This window comes from Medicago sativa, chromosome 2 (genome assembly GCF_051527215.1).
Source record: "Medicago sativa cultivar Bolivia chromosome 2, Bolivia_mono, whole genome shotgun sequence".
Lineage (NCBI taxonomy): Eukaryota > Viridiplantae > Streptophyta > Magnoliopsida > Fabales > Fabaceae > Medicago > Medicago sativa.
The window spans coordinates 16,030,597-16,056,128 of NC_140750.1; the positions used below are offsets into that span (position 1 = coordinate 16,030,597).

At 35.7% G+C, this 25,532-nt stretch overlaps 1 protein-coding gene and 1 long non-coding RNA gene across 2 annotated transcripts in view; one reads left to right on the top strand and one right to left on the bottom strand.

Annotated features, from left to right (window-relative positions):
• Positions 1-18,209, top strand: part of LOC146944965 (uncharacterized) — a 50,086-nt gene extending 31,877 nt beyond the window's left edge. Inside the window, exon 3 of the long non-coding RNA XR_015026195.1 lies at positions 17,983-18,209. This is a non-coding gene — a long non-coding RNA (uncharacterized LOC146944965). The remainder of the gene's footprint in view (positions 1-17,982) is intronic.
• Positions 12,079-15,857, bottom strand: LOC146944967 (uncharacterized). The gene is made up of 3 exons (XM_085747685.1): positions 15,593-15,857; positions 13,330-13,814; positions 12,079-13,251 (listed from the first exon to the last, which is right to left on the bottom strand). Exons 1-3 carry the CDS (start codon positions 15,855-15,857, stop codon positions 12,223-12,225), a joined length of 1,779 nt encoding a protein of 592 aa, XP_085603811.1. The 3' UTR covers positions 12,079-12,222.
• Positions 18,210-25,532: the final 7,323 nt, after the last annotated feature.

A 25,532-nucleotide genomic window follows, 5' to 3' on the forward strand; every position in this document is an offset into this window, starting at 1 on the left:
GTTGGCACTTCCATTGACTCAGTTGACCTGTAAAGGTAAAGCGTTTGTGTGGGATGCTCAGTGTGAGAGTAATTTCAATGAGTTGAAGCGAAGATTGACGACGGCTCCAATTTTGATTTTGCCGAAGACAGATAAACCTTTTGTTGTATATTGTGATGCTTCCAAGTTGGGCTTAGGTGGTGTGCTTATGCAAGATGGCAAGGTAGTGGCTTATGCTTCGAGACAGTTGAGAATACATGATTTAGAGTTGGCTGCTGTGGTTTTTGTGTTGAAAATTTGGAGACACTATTTGTACGGTTCCAGATTTGAAGTGTTTAGTGATCACAAGAGTCTGAAATATTTATTTGATCAAAAGGAGTTGAATATGAGACAGAGAAGGTGGTTAGAATTGCTGAAGGATTATGATTTCAGTTTGAATTATCATCCAGGTAAAGCTAATGTTGTTGTTGATGCCTTGAGCAGGAAGACGTTGCATATGTCTGTTATGATGGTAAAAGAATTTGAATTACTGGAACAGTTTAGAGACTTGAGTCTTGTTTGTGAATTGGCACCTCAGAGTGTGCAGTTGGGTATGTTGAAAATTAATAATGATTTCTTGAAGAGTATCAAAGAAGCACAGGAAGTCGATGTGAAATTTGTAGACTTGAAGGTTGCTAGTAATCAGACTGCAGATGGTGATTTTCAGGTTGATGATCAAGGAGTGTTGAGATTCCGAGGCAGGATTTGTATCCCTGATAATGATGAATTGAAAAAGTTGATTTTAGAAGAAAGTCACAGAAGTAGCTTGAGTATCCATCTAGGAGCTACAAAGATGTATCATGACTTGAAGAAACTGTTTTGGTGGTCTGGGTTGAAGCGAGATGTCGCGCGGTTTGTATATGCGTGTTTGACTTGTCAGAAATCGAAAGTTGAACATCAGAAGCCTGCTGGTTTGTTGACGCCTTTAGATGTGCCTGAATGGAAATGGGATAACATCTCCATGGATTTTGTGACGAGTTTGCCGAATACTCCGAGAGGGCATGATGCCATTTGGGTTGTTGTCGATAGATTGACGAAGTCGGCACATTTTATTCTGATTAATATCACTTATTCAGTAGCTCAGTTGGCGGAGATTTATATTCATAATATTGTGAAGTTGCACGGTGTCCCGTCGAGTATTGTGTCGGATAGGGATCCGAGGTTCACTTCGAGATTTTGGAAGAGCTTGCAAGAAGCTTTGGGCTCTCAGTTGAAGTTGAGTTCGGCTTATCATCCGCAAACAGATGGTCTGTCGGAAAGAACGATTCAATCCTTAGAAGATTTGTTGAGGGTGTGTGTACTTGAGCAAGGTGGAGCTTGGGATAGTCATCTACCGTTGATAGAGTTCACGTACAACAATAGTTACCATTCGAGTATGGTATGGCGCCTTTTGAAGCTTTATATGGTCGAAGGTGTAGAACTCCTTTATATTTGTTTGAGTCGGGTGAAAGTGTTGTGTTGGGACCTGAAATAGTTCAGCAGACTACGGAGGAGGTCAAGATGATAAGAGAGCATATGAAAGCGTCGCAGAGTCGACATAAGAGTTATCATGACAAGCGTAGAAAAGACCTTGAGTTTCAAGAGGGTGACCATGTGTTCTTGAGAGTCACTCCTATGACCGGTGTGGGTCGTGCCTTGAAGTCCAAGAAGTTGACTCCAAAGTTTATTGGTCCTTATCAGATATCTGAGAGAGTTGGAACAGTGGCTTATAGAGTTGGTTTACCACCACATCTTTCGAATTTGCATGATATGTTTCATGTGTCGCAACTTCAGAAGTATGTAGCGGACCCTTCACATGTTATTCCTAGAGATGATGTGCAAGTTAGAGACAACCTTACGGTGGATACTTTACCTTTGAGGATTGATGATCGCAAGGTGAAGACGTTGAGAGGCAAAGAGATACCTCTAGTGAGGGTTGTTTGGGGACGAGCAACTGGTGAAAGTCTTACTTGGGAGTTGGAGAGTAAGATGCAGGAGTCATATCCTGAGTTGTTTGCTTGAGGTAATATTTCAAGGACGGAATTCTATAAGTTGGGGAGAGTTGTAACGCCCCATTTTTATTTAATTATTTTTAGTAGATGTGTGAGTATTTTTATATGACTTTATTTGATAAATATATATGTGATTTCATGTGAAATATATGTTTGTGTGTTTTTATGTGATATACGGTGTAATTCTATTTTATTATATGATTTATGGAGTTGTGTGTATTTGAATGAATATTGTTTTATTATTTAATGAGATAATATGAGAAATAGAAATAGTATAGAAATATTATTATTTTGGTTTAAGGGGAATAATGAGGAGTTAATTGAAAATAAGGGAGTTAAGTGAGAAAAAGGAGAGGTTATAGTTTTGGGAGTAAAACAAAAAGTCAGGAAAACATTTTTCACGTACAAAACTTTAGAAAACTGGTTTTTGGAGAGAAGGAAGAGAAAGCTAGGAGAAGAGCTAGGAAGAGAGAATCCAACCGTTTTTGCTGTAGAATTTGCTGAATTAAGGTAAGGGTGGGATTCCTTTCAATAATCATGGTATATAATTCTGAAAATTGATGATTTGTTGTTCTTGGTTTTAGGGTTAGAAGTTTTATGTTAATTGAGGAAAATATGATGAATTGTGTTGTTTGATGCATGTTTCTATGTTGTTTTGGTTGCTATGTTGTATATAGAACCTGTAAACATTGTCCTAATTCATTTTAGGTGATTAGGGGATCAAAAATTGGGTTTTGGGGTGAAAAATGGTGCAAAAATCGTAACAGCCTGTTGTTAGCCAATATATTTTACTAGCTGTAATAAATGTGGTCAAAGTATAGTTGACCTAGATTCAAAGAAGATTCGAACAGAGTGTTGTGTTGAAAGCAAATATGGGTTCGAAGATGGCAGAAGACTTCGATAAAGCAGTTTTCGAAGGTGGTTATCAGCAGTTATTCTTTAAGTCAGTTTTTATTTTAAGTTTGTTTTCAAATAAGGAAAACTGTCGACTTGTGGCAGTTGTAGTTTTAGTTTCAAAGAAATGTAGTTATTTCTAGACTTAGTATAAATAGTAGTTTTTCATAGGAAAAACAGGTCACAATTCCGTCATACAAACTTACACTCAAAGTATCCGTATGGAAGCGAGAAACGAGTCACAAGTTGCAATGTATGAATCTGTGTACCAACTTTTGTTTAATCAATGCAATTTACCCTTTGTTCTTTAAGTGTTCTTGCACTTTACTTTATCAAGTTCGATTGAGTTCAAGTGGATTGAATTCGATTGTTTTTTGTCATATTTCTTACATTTTTGACACCAAAAACACAGAATTTCTAACAACAAGAACAAACACAATATGTCCTAAGATTTACTGGTTGATCTTGCAAGTTACCATTTGTAAACCAGCGGTTGTTTACGAAAATCCAACGTAAACAAATTGGCACGCCCAGTGGGACCGTTTGTGTTTTTGTTTATAGTTTTGTTAGAGTTTCTTTTAATTCTGGTTTGTTTTGTTGTGTATGCAATTAAGAAACAAGAAATTGCTTCTTAATATGACACGCGCTAACAACCAAAAGAAAACAAATCCAACATCTTCAAATGAAGATGTGGATCAAGTGACGGTTGAAGATGATGTTTCATCCCCAGGGAATGTTAGAACATCACAGGCTGTTCCAACTAGTAATACAGTCACTCAAATATCGTCTCAGGCCATGCCTTCGATGGCCACAGTAATTTCTCAAGCCATGCCTTCGATGGTTACCCAAACTTCCCATGATTATCCAAATAATACTTCTATTCAAGGGGTTTGGGATCATAGATCAATGCCGTATGGTATGCCATCATCATTGATGCAAGGCTTACAAACTAGTGGTAATATGTTTTCAGAGAATTTAAATGTTTCATTACCACAACTTTTTGGTCCTGGGGTATCTACAACATATAGAAGTCCCCAACAAAATTTAACCAACGCTTCTATGGCTGCCATTAGGCAAACTATGGAAGAAACTAATCATGATATGGTTAATATGATGACCCAACAAATTGGTACTGTCATAAATCCTTTGATTCGAGATACCAACACTAGTTATCAACGGTTGTCTGATCAAATGGAAAGAATTGCCAATTTCTTTGGCGCTCCACCAATCCAAAATAACCCATTGCCTCAAAATCGAAATGTGAGGGCAATTGAAATAATTGCTGATGAACCAGTGGTTCGAAATCATGAAAATTTTGTCCAACCACAAGTAGTACAACCACAAGTTCAGGCAGAACCTGAAAGACAACCCATTTTGGTTAACAGAAACCAAGATGCCGATCAAGTGGTTTTACAAGCCCGTCGGAACAATTTCGATGGTCAGAATAATATAGCGGGTATTGTCGAGGCTTTGTTAGCCCAAAATGGTTTTAATATGGGTTTACGTAGACCAAATTTTGCGTCTCCTTTGTCTGAGTATGTTTTAGACGCTGAATTGCCTAGAAATTGGAAAATTCCAAAGTTTACCAAATTTGCTGGAGAAACTAATGAATCTACTGTCGAACACATTGCTAGGTTTCTCATGGAAGCAGGAAATATTGCAGAAAATGAAAATTTGAGAATGAAATATTTCCCAAGTTCTTTGACAAAAAATGCTTTTACTTGGTTTACAACTTTACCTCCTCATTCAATTTATAGTTGGAACCAATTAGAAAAAGCCTTTCATGAACAATTTTACATGGGTCAATCTAAGATTAGTTTGAAAGAATTGGCCAGTGTTCGACGTAAAAGTCATGAGTCAATCGATGATTATCTCAATAGGTTTCGTCTCCTTAAGGCTAGATGTTTTACTTCTGTTCCAGAATATGAATTAGTCGAAATGGCTGCTGGTGGCCTCGATTATTCTGTTCGGAAGAAATTAGATACCCAGTACTTAAGAGACATGGCCCAATTGGCAGACAGAGTTCGACAAGTTGAAAGACTTAAAGCTGAAAAAACTAGAACTCATAACAAATTTCCCAAAAAAGAAAAAATTGCCTATATAGAAACAGGAGATAGTGAACCCGAATTCGATTGGGGTTTAGATATCATTGAAGACAATGATATAAACCTGGCAGAATTAAAAGATGGACCTCCATATGCTTGTAAAATGTTGAGGCCATCCAATGGAAAGAATCCTGAAGATCCCAAGAATGATAAATATCCTTCTAAAACTTATACTTTTGATATTACTAAAAGTGAAGAAATTTTTGATCTTTTAGTTAATGATGGCATAATATTAGTGCCACCTAATATGAAGTTACCTCCTTTGGAACAAAGGAAGAAAAGAGGATTTTGTAAATTCCATGGTTTTTTAGGTCATAACCTATCTCGATGTACTCGTTTCAGGGATTCTGTACAAAAAGCTCTTGATGAAGGGAGGCTGAAATTTGGAGAGAAATCAAAACAACAAGTGGATGGAGATCCTATGAAAAAGGCAGAGTCCATGTTTGCTGATGTGTCTACCAATGTGGTAGAATCCATGTTTGCTGGTATTTCTATCAATATGGTGGAAATTTCAGATAATATTGATGTAGAAATGGTTACTGAGGACCATCGAATTGAAGAGCCAGTGGTTACTGAAGATCAATTGGCCAAGGAAATGGAGAAAGCATATCCAAAGGCTGAAGAAGATTTGGTTGATTTTTTAAATCGATGTAAAATATCTAACACCCATGCTATGCTTTGTCCTCGATGCAGTGCAGTGTTCGATAAAGAAGCTGCGAAATCAGTTGAAGGATATCAACCTCAAACAAAACGTAAAGGAGGGTGGTTCGAGAACCGTTCTAAGTTTGGCTTTAACAAAAGAGGTGTTCCTTACAAGATGAAAACTTCAGAGAAGTATCAAGTGAAGAACCATAAGAAGACGTTCGTTCCTTCATCGAAGTCTCCTATTGATACTTGGGTTTTCTCTGGAGGCAAGAAAACTGGTCATTCTGCGCCTCCAGCACCACCAACAAAATGGGTAAAAAGAGTTGTCAAAGTTCCAGACCAACCAGAGAGTTCTAATCCTAACAAGTATGCTTACAAAAATAACTATAAAGGTAAGAATCCTATGACTAGAACTCAATGGCGCCGTTTTCAACGCCAGAAAAAGGAAGGAGTTTTGAAAGACGTCACTAATGGTGACAAAAGTAAGGGAAAACAACCAATAGTTTTCGAAATGGTTAAAAAACCAGCTACTGAAAGAATTTTCCCTCCATTATCTTCTGCTTTAGACATCCCTAAAGGGGATGATGATATTCTAACTTCTACTTTTTCAGATTCTGAACCAAGTCTTGACATTATATGTGTGGTTTCTGTACTACCAATTGAATATGCACATGATGTATCTTCGAAGGCCAATCATGATGATGAATGTGATTTCACTGAGGAAATGGCTCGTCATAGGCCTCTATGTTATTATGTTATGAATAATGGCTGTATCGAAGATCAACATGCAGTGTTCGAGAAACCTGATGATAGCATGAAGCTTCATTTAAAGCCTTTGTTTATTCAAGCTAAATTAAATGGTGTTGGAATTAACAAAGTATTAGTAGATGGTGGTGCTACTGTTAATCTCCTACCACAATCTTTTCTAAGGAAACTTGGTATTTCTGAATGTGATTTGAAACCACATAATGTAGTGCTCACTAATTATGAGGGATCTACTGGACAATCTCTTGGTGCCATCGAACTAGAATTGGTAGTAGGAAGCATAACCAGAGCAACTGTGTTTTTGGTAGTTCCTTCTAAAGCCAATTTCAATGCATTATTAGGAAGGGAGTGGATCCATGCTGTAGGTGCAGTTCCTTCTACAATGCATCAAAGGATTGTGATTTGGAGGAAAGATGGTTTGGTAGAGAATATTGAGGCTGATCAGAGTTATTATTTCAAAGCTGAAGTTGATAATCAAGATATTAACAAAAAGAACTTTGACAAACAACTTCAATTTATTGCACCATTCATGGAAAATGATGCATCAAGTTCTATGACTAAAGAAGAAAAATTCTTTGTAAAACTTGCTCCAGAATGGGGTTTTCGTTGGAAAACTGCATTCGACGATGACTTCGTAGTGGTGAACAACGAAGATTGCCATGAGAAAATACCTGTAAAGGAGAAAGATTTGCTGAAGACAAGAAGTACTTCGTACAAGAGGGTTACTGATGACCAAGGATGTTCAGCAAAGGGAATCTCACCAACCAGGTGGGATATCAATAATTGATCAATGGTTGAGCCCAGCATATGGGAAAAGATTACGGCTTATGTAGCCGAGAAAAACTTCGATTTGGCTGAAACAGCCAAAGAAGAAGAGGTCTTCGATGCTTCAGTAGGAAATAATTCTGATGACCTCATTGATGATAAAAAATTAGACTGTATTTATGATGATGAACCTTTGGGTTTTGAAGAAGATCCAATGGGATCTACAATAAAAATGAAGGCCCAAGATCCTCTTGAAGAAGTGGATATAGGAGATGGTTCTGTAAAAAGACCAACATACATAAGTTCAAAGATTCCTAAGAGCTTCAAAGATCGAATTGTGGCGCTTTTGAAAAATTACAAGGATTGCTTTGCTTGGGATTATCATGAAATGCCTGGTTTGAGTAGAAAGGTAGTAGAGTTGCAATTGCCAATCAGGACAGACAAGAAACCAGTGAAGCAAATTCCAAGAAGGTTTGCACCAGAGATTCTACCAAAAATAAAAGAAGAGATCGAAAGACTCCTCAAATGTGGCTTCATCAGACCTGCAAGGTATGTTGATTGGTTAGCTAATGTAGTTCCTGTTAAAAAGAAAAATGGTAGTATAAGAGTTTGTATTGATTTTAGAGATTTAAATCTCGCTACTCCCAAAGATGAATATCCTATGCCAGTAGCAGAAATGTTGGTAGATTCTGCAGCAGGTTTCGAATATTTGAGTATGCTTGATGGTTATTCAGGTTATAATCAAATATTTATTGCTGAAGAAGATGTTTCTAAAACAGCGTTTCGATGCCCAGGAGCATTAGGATGTTATGAGTGGATAGTAAAAATGCTGGTGCTATATATCAAAGAGCAATGAATTCAATGTTTCATGATTTTATTGAAGATTTTATGCAAATTTACATTGATGATATTGTTGTGAAATCATCTTCTGAAAACAAACACTTAGAACATTTACGTTTATCATTCGAAAGGATGAGACAATATGGATTGAAAATGAATCCATTAAAATGTGCGTTTGGTGTTTGTGCAGGTGATTTTTTAGGATTTGTTGTCCATAAAAAGGGCATCGAAATCAATCAAAATAAGACTAAAGCTATAATGGAGGCTAAAGCACCCTCTACCAAAAAAGAGTTGCAGTCTTTATTAGGCAAAATAAATTTCCTCAGAAGATTTATCTCTAATCTCAGTGGCAGAGCGCAAGCATTCTCGTCATTATTTCGATTAAAGAAAGAGGAAATTTTTAGATGGGAGCCTGAACACCAAAAGGCATTTGAAGACATAAAGTCATATTTATCTAATCCTCCTATTCTTTCACCTTTGTTGAAAAACAAGAAGATGAAGTTATATATAGCATCATCTGAAAGAACTATAGGGAGTATGTTAGCACAAGAGGATGAAAATGGTATAGAAAGAGCCATTTATTATCTTAGTAGAGTTTTAAGTGATGTTGAAACAAGATATCATCCTAGTGAGAAACTATGTCTTTGTTTATATTTCTCATGTATGAAACTTAAACATTATATAAAGCCTTTTGATGTTTATGTTTATTCCCATTTCGATATTATTAAGCACATGTTATCTAAACCTATTCTACATAGTAGAGTTGGTAAATGGGCTTTGGCACTCACAGAATATTCTTTAACTTATCAATCTTTGAAAACTGTGAAAGGCCAAATAGTGGCTGATTTTATTGTTGATCATTCCATTGAAGAACCTGTGACTGGGGGCATCGAAACATTTCCATGGACATTGTATTTCGATGGGTCTAGTCATAAAAATGGTTCTGGAATAGGTATAGTTATAGTTTCACCAACAAATGAAGTAACCAAATATAAATTTCGAATTAGCCAATATTGTTCGAATAATGAGGCAGAATATGAAGCCTTAATAAATGGTTTAGAGATTTTGCTCGAACTGGGGGCAAAATGTTTAATTATTAGAGGTGATTCTGAATTAGTAATAAAGCAAATAACAAAAGAATATAAATGCCTCAAAGAAACTTTGATAATGTATTACACTATAGTTAATGCATTACTTAAACATTTTGTTCAAATTGAAGTTCAACATGTTCCTAGAACAGAAAATCAAGAAGCTAATGATTTAGCTCAATTGGCTTCTGGGTACAAACTTTCGAAGGGACAAGAGCAAGAGGTAATTGAAATTAAAACAAAGCGTAATTCGATAGACATTGTGCCTAACAAATTGTTAAGACCAAAACTTGGGGGCATGGAAGCATCTCAAGGATACCTTCAGAGTGCAAAATTTTCTGAAATTTTGGTCATTAACAATTTGGATGATGATGATTGGCGAAAACCCATAGTCAATTTTTTGGAAAATCCAGATGGCACAACTTGTAGGAAAGTCAAATATAGAGCCTTGAGTTATATGATAATAGGCAATGAATTATTTAAAAAGACTCCAGAAGGAGTTTTACTCAAATGCCTTAGTGAAGCAGAAGCATATTTGGCTGTATCGAATACTCATAGTGGTGCTTGTGGTACACATCAAGCAGGCCATAAAATAAAATGGCTTTTGTTTCGACAAGGTGTTTATTGGCCAACCATGTTAAAAGATCGCATAAACTTTGCTAAAGGTTGTAAAGAGTGTCAAGAACATGCTGGAATTCAAAAAGTACCAGCTAGTGAATTACATTCAATAGTAAAACCTTGGCCATTTAGAGGATGGGCTTTAGATGTAATTGGGGAAATCAAACCTAAGTCATCCAAAGGCTACAAATATATTTTGGTTGGAATAGATTATTTCACTAAATGGATAGAAGCTGTTCCACTAAAAGATGTGACTCAAGATGAAGTTATAAACTTCATTCAAAAATTTATTATTTATAGATTTGGCATACCAGAAACTATTACTACAGATCAAGGATCTGTATTTACTGGTCGAAAGATGGCAAAATTTGCTGAAGAAATGGGATATAAATTGTTGACTTCAACACCATATTATGCTCAAGCAAATGGTCAGGTAGAAGCAGCAAATAAGAATTTGATTACTATAATCAAAAGAAAAGCTAGCCAAAAGAAAAAACCCAAAGAATGGCATGAGTTTCTTTATGAAGCTTTATGGGCAGTTCGAACTTCTCCTAAAGAATCCATAAATACTACTCCTTTTCGATTAACATATGGCCATGATGCTGTATTGCCAACAGAAATCTTACTTCAATCTACTCGAATTCAAAGACAAATCGAAATCCCAACAAATCAATATTTGGATATGATGTTGGATGAATTAGTAGATATTGATGAAGAAAGATTAATGGCTTTAGAAGTGCTTACAAAGCAAAAAGAAAGAATAGCAAAAGCCTATAACAAAAGAGTTAAATCGAAATTATTCCTGCAAGGAGACTTAGTTTGGAAAGTTATTTTGCCTATGGATAAAAAGGATCGATGTTTAGGAAAATGGTCTCCTAGTTGGGAAGGACCATGGAAAATTCTAAGAGTTTTCTCGAATAATGCGTATGAGATCGAGGAACTGCAAGAAGATCAGAGAATTCTACGCATAAACGGTAAATATTTGAAAAAATATAAACCGATGTTACAAGAAATTAAAATTACACAAGAGTAATTTGATTCGAAATAAAAACTTGGCATTAATTTTTTTTTTTTTTAAAAAAAAAAAATGCCAACTGATGGGCAGGTTACATCGAAATGCTTAAAATGGAAAAACCATTACAAAAGAAAACACAAAGTACTTAAAGACAAAAAAGCATTTAGAAATGGTTTTCACCATTCAGTTACAATCCCAAAACGATCGAGAAACCAGCGAATTTCTGTATCGAGACGACACCTGAAGCAAGCATTGACCAGGTAGTAGTCATGATCTGGCCCAGGTAGAAGTGAATACCAGCCTCCAATTCTCCCATCTCCTGCACAGTTGTGGTAGTTGTTGCAAAAACGACGCCTAGTAAGCCAAATAGGCATGGGCCTATTCCACCAAGGACAGCGAAATCGATAAGTTGAAGTTTCCCCCAAAATGTCGCTTCGAAATTCTGCCAATCGATGTGTCCATGCAAGATCTTTGAAGTCTTCGAGGATGTTTTCTGGCATAGGCATAGAGAGCGCATTGATGAGAAGAAGGTAGTACCTTGCACTCAGAGAGCCAGTGGCATTGATAGCAGTAGTAAGGAGGCGTTTCATTTCTTCAATGTTTGGATTAGCATCCAACATGTGTTGAGTGCTTCGAAGAATACAGAACATGGCGTTGCCATGATTCCAGAGTCTAAGTTTAAAAGCAAACTTAGAATGAGCCACCATAGCATTGTTGTACCATTCATTGGGGTCGTAGAGGAAGTAGAGGACATCATCTCCAAAAGCCTTAGAAACTTCAGAATCCTCACTAACGCGCCAATGCCTGCTATTGGTATGGCGAAAGGCGAAAAGATCTTTCCTGCTTTGAGCAGCAATCTTTGTAGCAATCTTGACTAAAAGATCATCACTCAGATTATCAATGGTGGTCATGATGATTTAAGAAAGAAAAGCTTTGAGTAAGAAGGATTTTTTCGGACGAAGACGAAACAAAGAAAAGAATGATTTTTATAAAAGGGAAAATCATATTTATAATGGAGGGAAGTTGAAAGAAGTGGCTCAATCAAACGGTTCTTCTTGCTTTGAAGATGATGACACGTGGGAGCAGTTATTCTGATGGCCAATGGTTACTTAACTTTGTAATCTGAGGGAAGTTTTAAAGGTTTTATTTTAAAAAGGATTAATTCATGATTAAAAGGTCATTTATTTGTTTTATTTCTTTTCAACTTCCTAGGCAAGTTTAACTTGTTGGGTTAAACAAAAAGTTACTTTTTTGTTTCCTCATCATTAAAATGTCTTGGAAATTGTTCCAATCTTATTTGGATTTAAATAAAATTTAAATTCGATACAAGAAAATAAGAAAGGAATTTCGATGATTGAAAAGAAATTGTCGTTCGAAATAGAAAATGGTCCACAGATTGTTATAAAGACATTACAGACCAAGATATTCGATAAGGCTGAAACAAAATAAAAGTCTTAGAGAATAAAATAGAAACAGAACTAAATCTCAAATGATGAGATGAGTTTCTCAATTTGGCTTTTGTATTCAGCCAGTTGGGTATCGAGAGTATGGTTGTCATTTGCAAGTTGAGCAATGGTAGACTCTAGTTCCTTGGAGAGCTTGAATTTGTTAACAGCTTCATTGGCTTCTCGATTTCTGGCTTCATCCTTAGCCAAAATTTCAGCTTTCTGAGCTTCCAGTTCTTTAATTTTGGCATCGATGTCAACCACTTGCTGTTTCGCATTGTTTCTTTCTTGCTGAAGAGTTTTAAATTTCTCTTGGAAGGATGACAGTTCGATCACAATTTGATCATGATGCGCTTTCTTCTCTGCCATTTGAGCTTGACCAGTTTTCCTCTTCTGGAAATTTTGATTAGCACTCTCCAACATTGGTTCAAGATAATTAAACAGGTTTCGAAATTTCCAACCAGTTGGGAGAGCATCAAGTTTTTCAAATAAACTCTTGATTTCAGCGAGAGCTCCAGCATCCTTTTCAATCAACTCTAGCAAGTTGGCTTCGATGATCTTCTTTTGAAATTCTGCTAGCAGGTTGTTTTTTGAAGTCTCAGAGGGATTTCCCTTGGATGAATCAGAAGTTTGGCCAGTGCTAGTTGAGAAAAGAGTATTACTCTTAGCTATCAAAGCAAAGGCATTGAAAGGATCATCTTTGGCCAATCGATCGATTTCTTCCAGATCGATCATAGGGGCATCTTGTTGAGCAATCATCTCTGCATCACCAGGAGCATCTTGTCGAGTAGTTATGTTTGTATCTTCAGTAACAAAGTTCGATACATTATCTCCAAGGGTGGGTGCAGAATGAGATTGGTCATTGTTGAGTGATTCATCATTTACCAAGTCATCAGTGGGTGTTTCTGCCTGTTGATGTTGAGGAGGATCCACTTTAAGACCTTCTGGACTGCTAGCATCATCATGCTCATCCTCTTTATCTTCAGCAATTGGTGAAGTGGTCTTCGAAGAAGGAAGAACTTGCCCATGTTGTGATGGATTAGTTTGTTCTTGTTCGATACCCTAAAAAGAATAAGATAGATGCTTAAAAAACAGGACATTTAGAGATATTTTGTATAAAATATGGTTTTGATAAAATACCTTCGAACCATTATCACCAACATGTGAATGAGCACTAGAATGAGAAGTCTTTCGACGACGTTTGAGTGGTTTAGATGGCGAGATGGGGGGAGAACTTTCAGAAGCTTCCACTTCGACTTCTTTTTCTTGGACAAGTGATATTTGTTCTTGTTTTCTTTTCCTTCTTCCTTCAGTATGGACTTTGGGAAGTGTTACTTTGGAAGCTTCGATCTGTTCTTTAGTTATCTCCACCTCACTATCATCATCAGAGAGATCAACAGTTGCTTGTTCTTTCTTGCTCTTCGATCTAGAATGTCCTTTTGATGAAGTTGTTTTCACTTTGGGTTCCTTTGATTTAGGAGGTTCCTTCGATGCAGCCTCAGATTTCTTCGATTCAACTTCTTTAGTTTGGGAAGTTTTCTTTTTCTTCTTGTCAGACTTGCTTTTCGAAGTGTTCTGGGTGCTGGCATCATCAAGCTTTGCTTCTCCTGGAGTTAAAGGCAAAGCTGAAATATGTGATCATACAGATAAGTACTATTTCTTTTAACAATAGTATTAATGTGTTTTAGCGAAAGAAAAAATCATACCCATGATACTGGGAGTTTCGATTCGAACTTGGGACAATTCATAGCCAAGTTCACCATTATATTGGTATAAATTGCATTTAGCATAGGTTACTAAATTATTTTGTGGGAATTTGAAATTATAAAGTAACCATTTTGGGTATGGTGGCCTGAAGGCCAAAGCAAGATTACAAGATGGAAGTCTTGCTAGTCTCATTTTCTTTTCTAAAACATAAAGATATTTATTGGGTGTTCCAGGGGGAAAAATTGTTTCTGAAATTTTCTCTCGAACTTTATCTCTCAGAGTTTGAGCAGCATAGTATACTGTCCTCTTTGGATGTAAAGGGTCATATGTTGTTTGATAATATCTTTGAAATTGCTGAATTTCTTTAATGTGCGTACCTCTAGTCTTCTTGTCTTTGTTCTGCAAAGTGTGAAAAGTACTGATCAGTTGAGGCAGCAATTCATCAGGATTCCCTCGATTGGATTGACGTATGTAATAATTTCGCCACCATCGAAAGAATGCTTCAGAGCATGCAAATGATGTTGAGAAATATGTAGGCTCGAACACAGTTGTTCTCTTGGCTTGAATTATGGATTTCCATACAGGTTCGATCAGAGGAATTTTCCATTCACTTATACTTTTGAACAAAGAGCTGGGTTTTGATTGAACCATACCAAACTGTCTAGCTACATGGTTAGGTTGATAACCATATACTCCATAAGGGCTACCAGGTGTAAGTCTGCTAGATAGATAGGTAGGGGTCAAATAAGCTTCCCATATAGCATTGATTTCTGTTTTATTGGTTTTTTTCGAAGTGGTGGGAAAGTCTTCTTTGAACCAGTTAGGTCCATATTTCCTAGTGGTAAATGGTGCCATCATAGGGGTGAAAATGGGACAATCAAGCAGGGTTTCATAAGCATTTGCAAAAAGTTGTTGTGAAGACTTGTTCCCATCGGGGTGAAACATAGCTAAGCCTATACCTTCAGTGGTCTTGTCTGAGTATGCTGATGTGTAAAAGGAAGGTAGGATCGAAGCAAGTTTTGATCCAAAAATGGCTAAAAGCCATAGTTGGAACAACCATATGGGTCCTGATACAACTAAATTTCCACCAGTTTGGGGATAATCTCTAAGATTATTAGTTGTTTGGTTAAGGGTTTCATATAAAGAACCTAGAATCAGTTTGCTTAAACAGATATCTGTTCCTTCATGTAACTGACTAGCTAGACACATGAATTTCTTAGGGACTTGGACTGACCTTGAGCAAAAAACATGCATAGATAACCAGTAGGTCAAAAAGCTACATGTTCATCTGCAGATACTTCAGCACATTCGGTATCATGGTTGTTAGCTATAAACATACCATAAGCAGGGCTATCGAAATTGACTGAGTATTGAGAGGTGGTAACATCTGGATTAAAGGTGTATCCAGTTGGTTTTAAGCTAGTAAGGCCAGCCACATCTAAAAGGGTAGGAGTGAGCATTCCACATTTCAAGTGAAGGCTGTTGTTCGATGGGTTCCAAAAATGTAAAGCAGCAAATATCAATTCATTATGGTATTTTGGACCATATCGAGATATTTGGATGAGATCAAAAAGCCCTTTCTCCTTCCAAAATTGGCCCTTTTGTTTTTGAACTTTGTCTAACCAAGCAATATATTCGGGATAAGTTTTTGGTTCAGTCCTAATTTTGGATTTTACAAAACTTAGGTCAAAAGGACCTTTTGTGAAAATTAAAGGAGGTTGAGTTTCAATGCATGGGAAAAGAGAATTAATTTCTGGAGTTTCAGGTTCTAGAGAAATGGGGCCTAAAAATGCATGTGGAGTATCAGTACAAGGGATGATTACCTGGGTTTTCCAGATAGCTTTTTCAGCTTCATTGATTTCTGGTTCGTTCATAAAAGCAGGAGCAGCACTGGCGATTTCTTTGGTAAAATCAATGGGTTCTTCGCGATTCACATGAGAAGTTCCTGCTGCGTTCGTCATTGTTTAAGTGTTTTGGTGAGAATTTGATGAATAGTTCGTGTTTAAAGATAGGAGTTGCAGAAAATTCAAAGTTTTTCTTCGGGAGAACTTTTGGCGGAGAAGAGGAACAGTGAAAGTGAAAATGAAATGGTGAAAAGTGAAAAGAGTAAAGGTGAGTTTGTTTCTATATGGACCTTTGATCATGACACATGTCAAGATCTTATTTTGACAGTTTTACCATTAAAGTGTTGACTTTTCCAATGTTAGAGAACGTGGCCCACTAACTAAGATTGTGGGGTCAGTATTTAAAGGGAATTTGAATTAGTTTTGAATTAAATACTGACATCATTCATTTCGATGGAGAATGTTAGTTTTTTCTTTCAAAAACGTCTTTTTCTTCTTCAGAGAAATCGAAAATGGCGTTTCTGGGGGGCAATTTGTTAGCCAATATATTTTACTAGCTGTAATAAATGTGGTCAAAGTATAGTTGACCTAGATTCAAAGAAGATTCGAACAGAGTGTTGTGTTGAAAGCAAATATGGGTTCGAAGATGGCAGAAGACTTCGATAAAGCAGTTTTCGAAGGTGGTTATCAGCAGTTATTCTTTAAGTCAGTTTTTATTTTAAGTTTGTTTTCAAATAAGGAAAACTGTCGACTTGTGGCAGTTGTAGTTTTAGTTTCAAAGAAATGTAGTTATTTCTAGACTTAGTATAAATAGTAGTTTTTCATAGGAAAAACAGGTCACAATTCCGTCATACAAACTTACACTCAAAGTATCCGTATGGAAGCGAGAAACGAGTCACAAGTTGCAATGTATGAATCTGTGTACCAACTTTTGTTTAATCAATGCAATTTACCCTTTGTTCTTTAAGTGTTCTTGCACTTTACTTTATCAAGTTCGATTGAGTTCAAGTGGATTGAATTCGATTGTTTTTTGTCATATTTCTTACATTTTTGACACCAAAAACACAGAATTTCTAACAACAAGAACAAACACAATATGTCCTAAGATTTACTGGTTGATCTTGCAAGTTACCATTTGTAAACCAGCGGTTGTTTACGAAAATCCAACGTAAACACCTGTGCCAAATCATGCTCCGATTATTTACGAATGAATATGCAAATTTTGACCCAGAAAATCGTGCTCCAATTTTCCAAATCGTACTCCGATTTGACAGCTTTCCCTGTTTCGCGTTCTTGCGTCTTTTTCACCCGTTTCTGTTTTGAATTAGCTTTCGGTGTAAACATGAAAGTTGTAGATAATTGAGTTAGCTTCCTAATGGCTTTGGAGTAACTAGAAAATTATTTGTAGATTTTGAGTTATGATGTAAATAGTCCAGATGGGTCTTCAGAAAACTTTAAAAAAACTTAGCCTAACTAATCCCAAGTTAGTCCAAAAACTTATGCTTGGTTTCCCAACTTCAAACTTAAGTGTTAGGGATTTAGTTGAGGTGTTTTATGGGTATTTGGCTTATGTCCTATTGATCAAAACTTAATTGCTTTTGAAGGATGTTTCGGACTTTGAGATGAATGTAATTGATTTATATATATGCTATGTTGTTGATTTCCGTTGTTGACATTGTTGTATCGTCTAATGTCGAAGTTGGGGAGTGTGTCATAATTGTTTTAGGCACATATGTCGCTGTTGTAGTCGTTGTTGAAGTTGTATGTTGATATACACAAGTTGAGTCCATATGCATACTCATATTCTGTTGGGGGCTTATGCCCTGGAATGTTTATCATTCACCTGTTGGGGGCTTATGCCCTGGGATGCTTTAACCATCCAAATTGTTGGGAGCTTATGCCCTGGAATGCTTAGCATTCAACGCGCGTATATTGGTACCACCTGCATGATGCATTAGTTGTTGTCGTCGTCGCATTGTCGAGTTGTTGTTGTCGTTGTCGCATTGTCGAGTTGTCGGTGTCGTTGTTGATAACGAAGTTGTTGTTGTTGTTGTTGCTGCTGTTCTTTGTTGCTGAAAATGATTATGTTGTTGCTTACGTATTCTTTATATACATTATTAATGATGTCTGTTGTAATATATTGTTGTTTTCATTAATTTGATGGATTATATATTATTATTATTGGATAAGTTTCTCACCCCTTCTGCTTGAAAATGTTGCTCTTCGTATGGGTAACTTGCAGGTAATGATGGCTTGTAGGATGGTTGGCTCAAGTGTCTAGGGCTCTGATACATATTAGGATGGGGATAGTCGCGAATGTTTTCTTCATTTCTTTTATGTATCATGTTTTGAAAAGACCTAGTTGATGGAGTTTATTATTGTTGAGAATAATGTTTATTATCTTGAGACCTTTGTGCCAAGAATTTCGTTGGTGTTGGATTTGGTCGAAATTATATTTTGAAAGAATTATTCTGCTGCAGTTTTTAAGATATTTTAAATGTTGGTTTAAATAAATAGTTATTTTCTATTTATGAAATTTTGAAAAGCAGTGTGACACTCCGTTGTATGATTTACTTTGATTATTATAATTAATATTACGTTGTTGGGAGAACGGGATGTTACAGGTTTTGGTGAAAGCCATTCTTTTATCACTCTTTGTTCTCCTCAACGGGAAAAGAGGAGATTAGGAGAATGAAAACAAAATGAAAACAAAAGGGTGGGTTTGTGAATGGGGACATGTGAAGGGGTATTTGTAACATCCCATACTGCTTTCAGGATTGCCGACTGACCCCACAAACCAACACGAGTCTTTTCAGCGTGTTTTGTCCTCACTCGCACGCTTACCGGGAAACTTCCCGGTAGGTCACCCATCCCAAAATTTCTCCAAGCACGCTTAACTGTGGAGTTCTTAGGGAATGAGCTACCGAAAAGAAGATGCATCTTGTTGATATCGGTAGTACCAAACAATTCTTATAAGCCTTCCTTCAACCATGTAGTCCCATACCTACACAGCCTTAGGATCCCTCTCATTCCGATGTGATTCGGTTCCTCTAGAAACTGTCTGGAACCGCTTATTGTCATGTCTTGTGCACCGACGACCACTCCCCTGTCCTCATCAGCCATGGGTGTTACAGTATTTGAAATTTTCAATATGTGGATTTGTGCGGGATTTTAGATTCAATATACCTAAGAATAGAATTTTAGTGTAACTGGTTTTATTTTTTTTTGTTAATTTTAGTATCAGTTTATGGTTTTATGGTGGTTGTTATTTGATTTTTAACAACTACTATTATGTCCATTTATTTAAGGGATTCTCTTACCTGCTTTCCTTTTTGTTTGGAATTCGATAAGAAAAAGGAATAAACTCCTCAATTTTAGGTTGAAATAGCTGGAATAATTCAAATTATATGGTTTTTCCCTAAGATTTGCTATTGAAACAGAAGTTCGTGGACACCGACAACAACACCAGCTCAAAAAGCAAACCGATACATCAGATGTTCTTTTTTGTGTCCCAAAATAATTTTCCTTTTCCCCTCAAAGGTTCCTTCCGAAAGCATTGTGACGAAAGGAAACAACTAAGCACAATACAATAGCAGTGTGATAATATAAGACACCATAAATGACGGATAAAATTTTAAAATATTATTCACAAACAGTAACTACCTTTTTGTTTACTTAATCTAAGATTTTATTGTAGCATCCATCAATTAACCAATATTGCCTACTATCTAGAGACAAAATGAGAGATCAAATTTGCTACATATGAGTATAATGAAAAGGATAGACCAAATATGCAACTATATTTATAGTACTCCCTCCATCCTAAATTATATGTTATTTAGAGCATTTTACACGTATTAAAAAATGTAATTAATTTTATACGAAAAAGAGATATTATAAGTTGTTATACAAAATTATTCTAAATAAATTGTGTGAGAAAGATAAATTAAAGAATTAAGAGAAGAGATAATAATAAATAATTATGGTTGTAATATGATGAAGTTTTTTATTTCATTAGTGAAAGAAAATAATACACAATTCCAAATAAAAATTTAAATTTTGATATGAGATTGATCTAACCATGTTGATTGCTTACTTATGCATAATTTGTAATTGAAGATCCAATTATCTTGAATGGTTCCACAGTAAATCTATACAACGAATTTAATTTTATCCCAATGACACAATAATATATGTTTTGTAAATTAGAATCCAATTATCCAAAAAGTGTTACATTTAGCATGCTAATATCATGTATATGGTTTTTACGATTTATAGTTGTTGTTCTTGAAAAACACTGTTCATTGTGAGGGGTTGATGAGTCATTAATTAATAGTTTTTATATAATATTTAGTTTCATTTTATTTAGATTTAAGTTTATTTTATTTAAATATTATTTCCTTTTTGAACTATTTTACTTCAATTGCATATTATTATATTTCAGGAACGAATATTTGATAGATTGAGTCTTGGAGCAAAAGAAAGAGGATTAGGAGCCAATTGGGGTGAAAAATACGAAGATTGAAGATAAAAATATCATCTCCCCAAGTCAGAAGATTGGCACGGCCAGTGCCACCCCCCAGAGCCTCTTTTGCTGCTTTTGCTTCATGTACAAGCTACCTGTTTTGACCGAAAAGCCCGTGGTTTCTTGTAGAACATTCTACTGAATAGTTGCTTAGGTTTTAAGTCAACAATAAGACTATAAATAGAGTAGCCATCTATCATTAACATTCATCTTTTGTTCTTGGAATAAAAGTTCGCCTTTATTTTATTGTTATTTACTTTTATGTTCTTCTTCTTCTTATATTCTATGTCTACAATGAACGTGAGTGAGTAGACTCTTCTTGTCTTGGGATTGTTAGATAAGTCTAATGACATAATCCTAATCAAACCAAGCCCTAAAACTTAATTTTATGTAACCCTAATTTCTAATCTAAATTCACCGTTTTAACATGAATGAACAATTATCAAACTGTAGAAGCGAAAGTGGAGGGTTAGTAATTGTTAATTCATCATCTCAAATATCAATTCATAAAACGAAAGTGGAGTTTTGATATTCGAACAAGTGAATTTAGACAAGGATTGAGAAACATGAAAATAGTCTAGCAAACCTTGAGACACATAAAGTTTTGAGCTTCAAGGATTCTAAAGGCAATCAACCATGAAAATAGGCGTGGTTGCTAGAGGAACACACTCACTAAGACCGAAAGGAGATGTGATAGGCCAAAAAGAAACTTGTCTTTAGAAATTAGGTCTAACATAAAGTTATAAGTTTAAAGGTTTGGTTTGTGAAGGGTTTGTCACCATGATGGACCAATAATCCCAAGGCTCTCTTTTATTTTTATTATATTCTTTTAATTAAAAATCCAAACTTTTTAACCTTTGAAACTTTCATCTAATCATTATTAAAAGTTAATTGAATTCATAACTCCCTGTCGGAACGATACTCTTTTTACTACTTCGGTAGAACCGCGCACTTGTTGTTTTATCCCATCAGGGGTTGGTGTTTGCAGCGATGGAAGAGAGGGAACATGGCTTTACAGGTTAGAAAATTTCTCAATTCCGGAAATGTTGATGAGGTGAACTGATGTAATTTGCCAAAGGGTTAAAATCGATATTTTTTATGGTTTGTAGGGGTAGAGGTATAGTTGTCGGGGTATTGGGTATAACTTCCTTTTTTTAGTCATGACTTTAATTTCGTTTTATTTTAAAAATGGGTCCAAAGGCCTAAATAAAAGTGCACTAATAAAGCAACAAAACTAGTTGGGCCAACAACTTTTATTTAAAAAAAGAATAATCCACAATGAATTTTCTCTTTACAAAAAGGTTATTTGTTTTTCCATCCTTCATTCTTCTCGCATGTTCTCAAATATCACAAAATTGTCCTTGAGTTTTCGGATTTTATAATCCGAAATGAGATTTTCACCTACAATACATTTTTCACCTATTCATATCATAAAATTTGAAGTGCTAGTTTTTTTTTCTTCAGAATCTACCTTCTCTTCTCATATGGTCTAAATTAAAAATGAAATAAAAACTTAAAAGATAACATAAGGGGTTTGAGGATACATTATACATTTGACTCCTTAAAGGAATCAATTAAGCCAAGATCTTTGAGAAGACAAGGTAGATTCAAAATAAGCTAAGAAACTTTTAGTAGACTCAATAAGCTTGTTGAAGCTAGGATGTTTGAGTCAAAATTACTAATGAATCATATGTCCTCTGAAAAATCAAGTGCATAGCTAATTAGGCAAAACATACTCTGATGATTGTAATCGGTTGATTATAGTGAAGTAACGATCGAACGTTTTTATACTTATTTTATATGTATATTTTATTCAATAAATTAATAGTTTTTATCATATTTTGTAAACTATTTTTCTTTATTTTCCAATGAATTGGTAATATCAAGAGAAACAGTGTAAATGATGAAAAAATAGTGAAAAACAATGCATTCGATGAAGCGGTACATGTACCTCTATAAAGTAACATTATGGCCGGAAAAGCCAATCTAAGGAGATTTTGGGAGTTATGCTGTGTGGCTTCCGATAGTTTATTGTACTCCCTCCGTCCCATATTAGATGATTTATTTGATAATGTACACTATTGGCCTGACAAACTTTGATCATATTTTTCTACTAATGTAAAAAGATAAATAATATTATATAAGATGTTGGATTCGTCTCAATGAATATTTTCAAAAAAAATACACATTGCATATTAAAAAAAAGATGAGGACATGATATGACAAACCCTTTGGATATGTATGAATAGAAAATGTATGGCTCAGACCATAGATGGTAAGTTTTTGTCATGATGGTTGGTAGTCGATCTCTAAATTTTGAGGACGAAATTTCTTTAAGGGGGTAGGATGTAATATCCCGCCTGTCAGCATCGGTATATTACCCGTAAATCGTGCCAGAGGAAATAATTCATGGAAAGTAAGTTAATGGTTAATATATTATGAGATGTCAGCTTTTTACGGGAAAAGTATCAGAGTCGTTTTAAACACGTTCAAGGCAAGGGCAAAATGGTAATTTCACGAGGAAAAGATATTTAATTGGTTTTATCCCAAAATATCTCATTATTCTCATCTCTTTCTCTCTCTAAGTTGGGAAAACAATTCTCTCTTCTTTCTCTCTAATCTCTCACGCCCTCTTCCTCCCTTCTCACCACCAAGCCTTCCAAATCTTTCTCCTCATATGGCAAGCTTCTAAGTTATGTTCCTCCATGATTATTCTAAGCTAAGGGAAGCTTGTACCTTGCTTGAATTCTTTCCTATCTCCTCTCTAGAAGTTAGGGTTTTGGTTATGTTGGGAGTGGAAGCTTGATCTTGTGCAAAAACTTGACAGGGCCGCAAGTGCACGGCTATGTCGGTTTTAGTATAAAAAGTATCGTATCCACATAGACCAATTTAACAAGTACCGCTTTTCGTTGTTGCTATGTTTATCTAAGGTAAAATTCAAAATAGTTGGGTTTCGAGCGTAAAATATAAATATTGATTTTAATAAATTAATGATAAGGAGAGACCAAAACGATGGTTTCCGTCGTCCTTTCGTTACTCACGTAAATTTTGCGCTAATTAAATAGTAACGAGATAAATAAAACTTTTGTAGAAAATATTGAACAAAAGACTCTGTTTGCTTTCGCAATACGTTGTCAGAATTCTTAGACGCGTAACTCCCTACTTTCGTAGTGTATAGTTACAAGCTTAAAAATTATCTTTTCTTAATTCAATAAATTCTTAATTAAAAGAAAAGAAGTGCTTTCGCTTTAACCTTTTCAATTAAAAATCTGAATTTTCTTATTCGGATGTCGTTTTCCCTCTTTCGATGCGTAAACGATATCTCGGTGTCTCTACTTTCGTAATAGACTTTCTAAATTGCAAAACAAAATTTTTCAAAACAAATATTTAAATTCTCGTTACAATAAAAGGGACGCGCAATTTACAAGAGTTGCGTCGGTACGAACGGTCCCTCGTTTTGGACTCAAATAAAACTACTCTAACATGATTAAATTATGCACTAAAATTACTTCAGATGAATTCATAGTAAAGAGTGGTAAGGACCGAACCTGTATTCCGTTGGTAACATTAATTTAAAATAGCAGCTGCGGCAGTAGAGGAATTAGGAACAGCAACATGAATTGAATCCCATAGCAGCAATAATAAGCACAATAATATTGAATAACATGGCAGAACTAGCAGCCGCAAACAGCAAGTGGTAAATACATAGCAATAACAATAAAGAGGTTTTGAATTGAAATTAAAATATGAATTGATATATTAAATCGCATAACAATATAACATGAATTGAAATTAAAATAAAGAGGGGCAGCAGTATTGAATTTAAAAGAAACAAACTGGAACAACGTGAATTGGAAAAAAATGATTAAAGCCAACTGAAATTGAAAAATCTCTCGCCCAATAACGTTTCTGAAATATACGATATTATACAGCAGCAAAAGGTTTGGAATGAAAAATTAAGGCTCCCAAGTACTGTACGGTGGCTAGCTAGGGTTTTTAAAAGAAAATAAAACTGAAACTGAAAAACTAGGCTCCTTTGCAACTGAGTGTCTCATGTGCTTTTATAGTCTAATTCTTGAACAGAAAAATTGCCAAAGGTCGTTGGGCTTGTGACACATGATATCTTTCTTTTCCTCATTTTTCTTCACTTCTGCTTTTTACACCTTGTGGTCCTGAAACACATCAAAGTACTAGCGGTAATCGTGCAAAATAAAATAATTGACTCTAAATTAAATGGAAAACAAACTATTTAGACAGTGTATTTTGCATGTTATCAGTGTGGTTCCTCCATGAACATAGAAGATGATTAGAAGTTGGAATCAAGAGCTAGGTTTCAAGAGAAGCAAGAAAGCTAGAGTTAGGGTTTGGTTCTTGGTAAGTACAAAGATGATTCAAGTTATGGTTTCTTCATGATAAAACAACAAGTTTGATTGGTTTGAGCAAAGGAAGCAAGTGATCAAAAACTAAGGTTTTGGGCATGCTTGAGCTTGGAGCTTGGGGCTGTTGCAAGAACTTGTTTAGGTGAGTTCCATAGATAGTTTTCCCACCCTTTGGGACCATGATTATGCCATGTTAGATTAATATGAATATCATGAAATTTCTAGGGTTTTCAAGTATATGTTTAGTTGCCCCTTTAGCTATGCTTGCTATAATTGCTAATACTTGCCATGTAAATGTTTTACAAGTTTCCTATGACCTCTAAGAGTCATAACATTCTTAGAGACACTTGGTTTCAGGTTTTTGGGTCAAAAATACCACTTTTACAAGTTCTGGACTGTCACAACTCGCCGCGGCGAGCTATTACTCGCCACAGCGAGCAGAAAGGAGCAGAACCAGTGCATTGATCGCCTTCTACTCGCCCTGGTGAGCAGCTGCTCGCCTCCCACATGATTTTACTCGCCATGGCGAGCAAGTGGTGCCTTCTGGTACAGCTTGCTCGTTCTGGCAGATTCGGTGTTTTTCGTTCCGGGTTTTCTTGTGCAATTTTTTATAAAAGTAAACTCCTCAAACCAAGGTCCTAAATGATAATCAATGAAAGCAAGACTCATATGATAATGAAGCAAGTATTAAGCATGTTAGTAAGGCATAGCATACAAGAGAATCATGTCATGAATCGGGTAGCAAGTTATTCAATAAGCAAGGGAAAACTAGAGCCTCGACATAGTTGTCGAGAACTAGATAGTTAGCAAGAATCCCTAGAAAGATGAGACGTGAAACATGTTATCTTAGCACAAGTACAAGAATAAGATAGCAAGATGTTAAGCTGA

Excerpts from the sequence above, each read along its gene's own strand:
- LOC146944967 (XM_085747685.1), bottom strand. The coding sequence starts at position 15,857 with ATGACGAACGCAGCAGGAACTTCTCATGTGAATCGCGAAGAACCCATT. Across the intron at positions 13,815-15,592 it reads TCCTTTAATTTTCACAAAAG|CTTTGCCTTTAACTCCAGGA; the intron begins GTCCTTTTGACC and ends CACATATTTCAG. Across the intron at positions 13,252-13,329 it reads TTGGTGATAATGGTTCGAAG|GGTATCGAACAAGAACAAAC; the intron begins GTATTTTATCAA and ends TATTCTTTTTAG.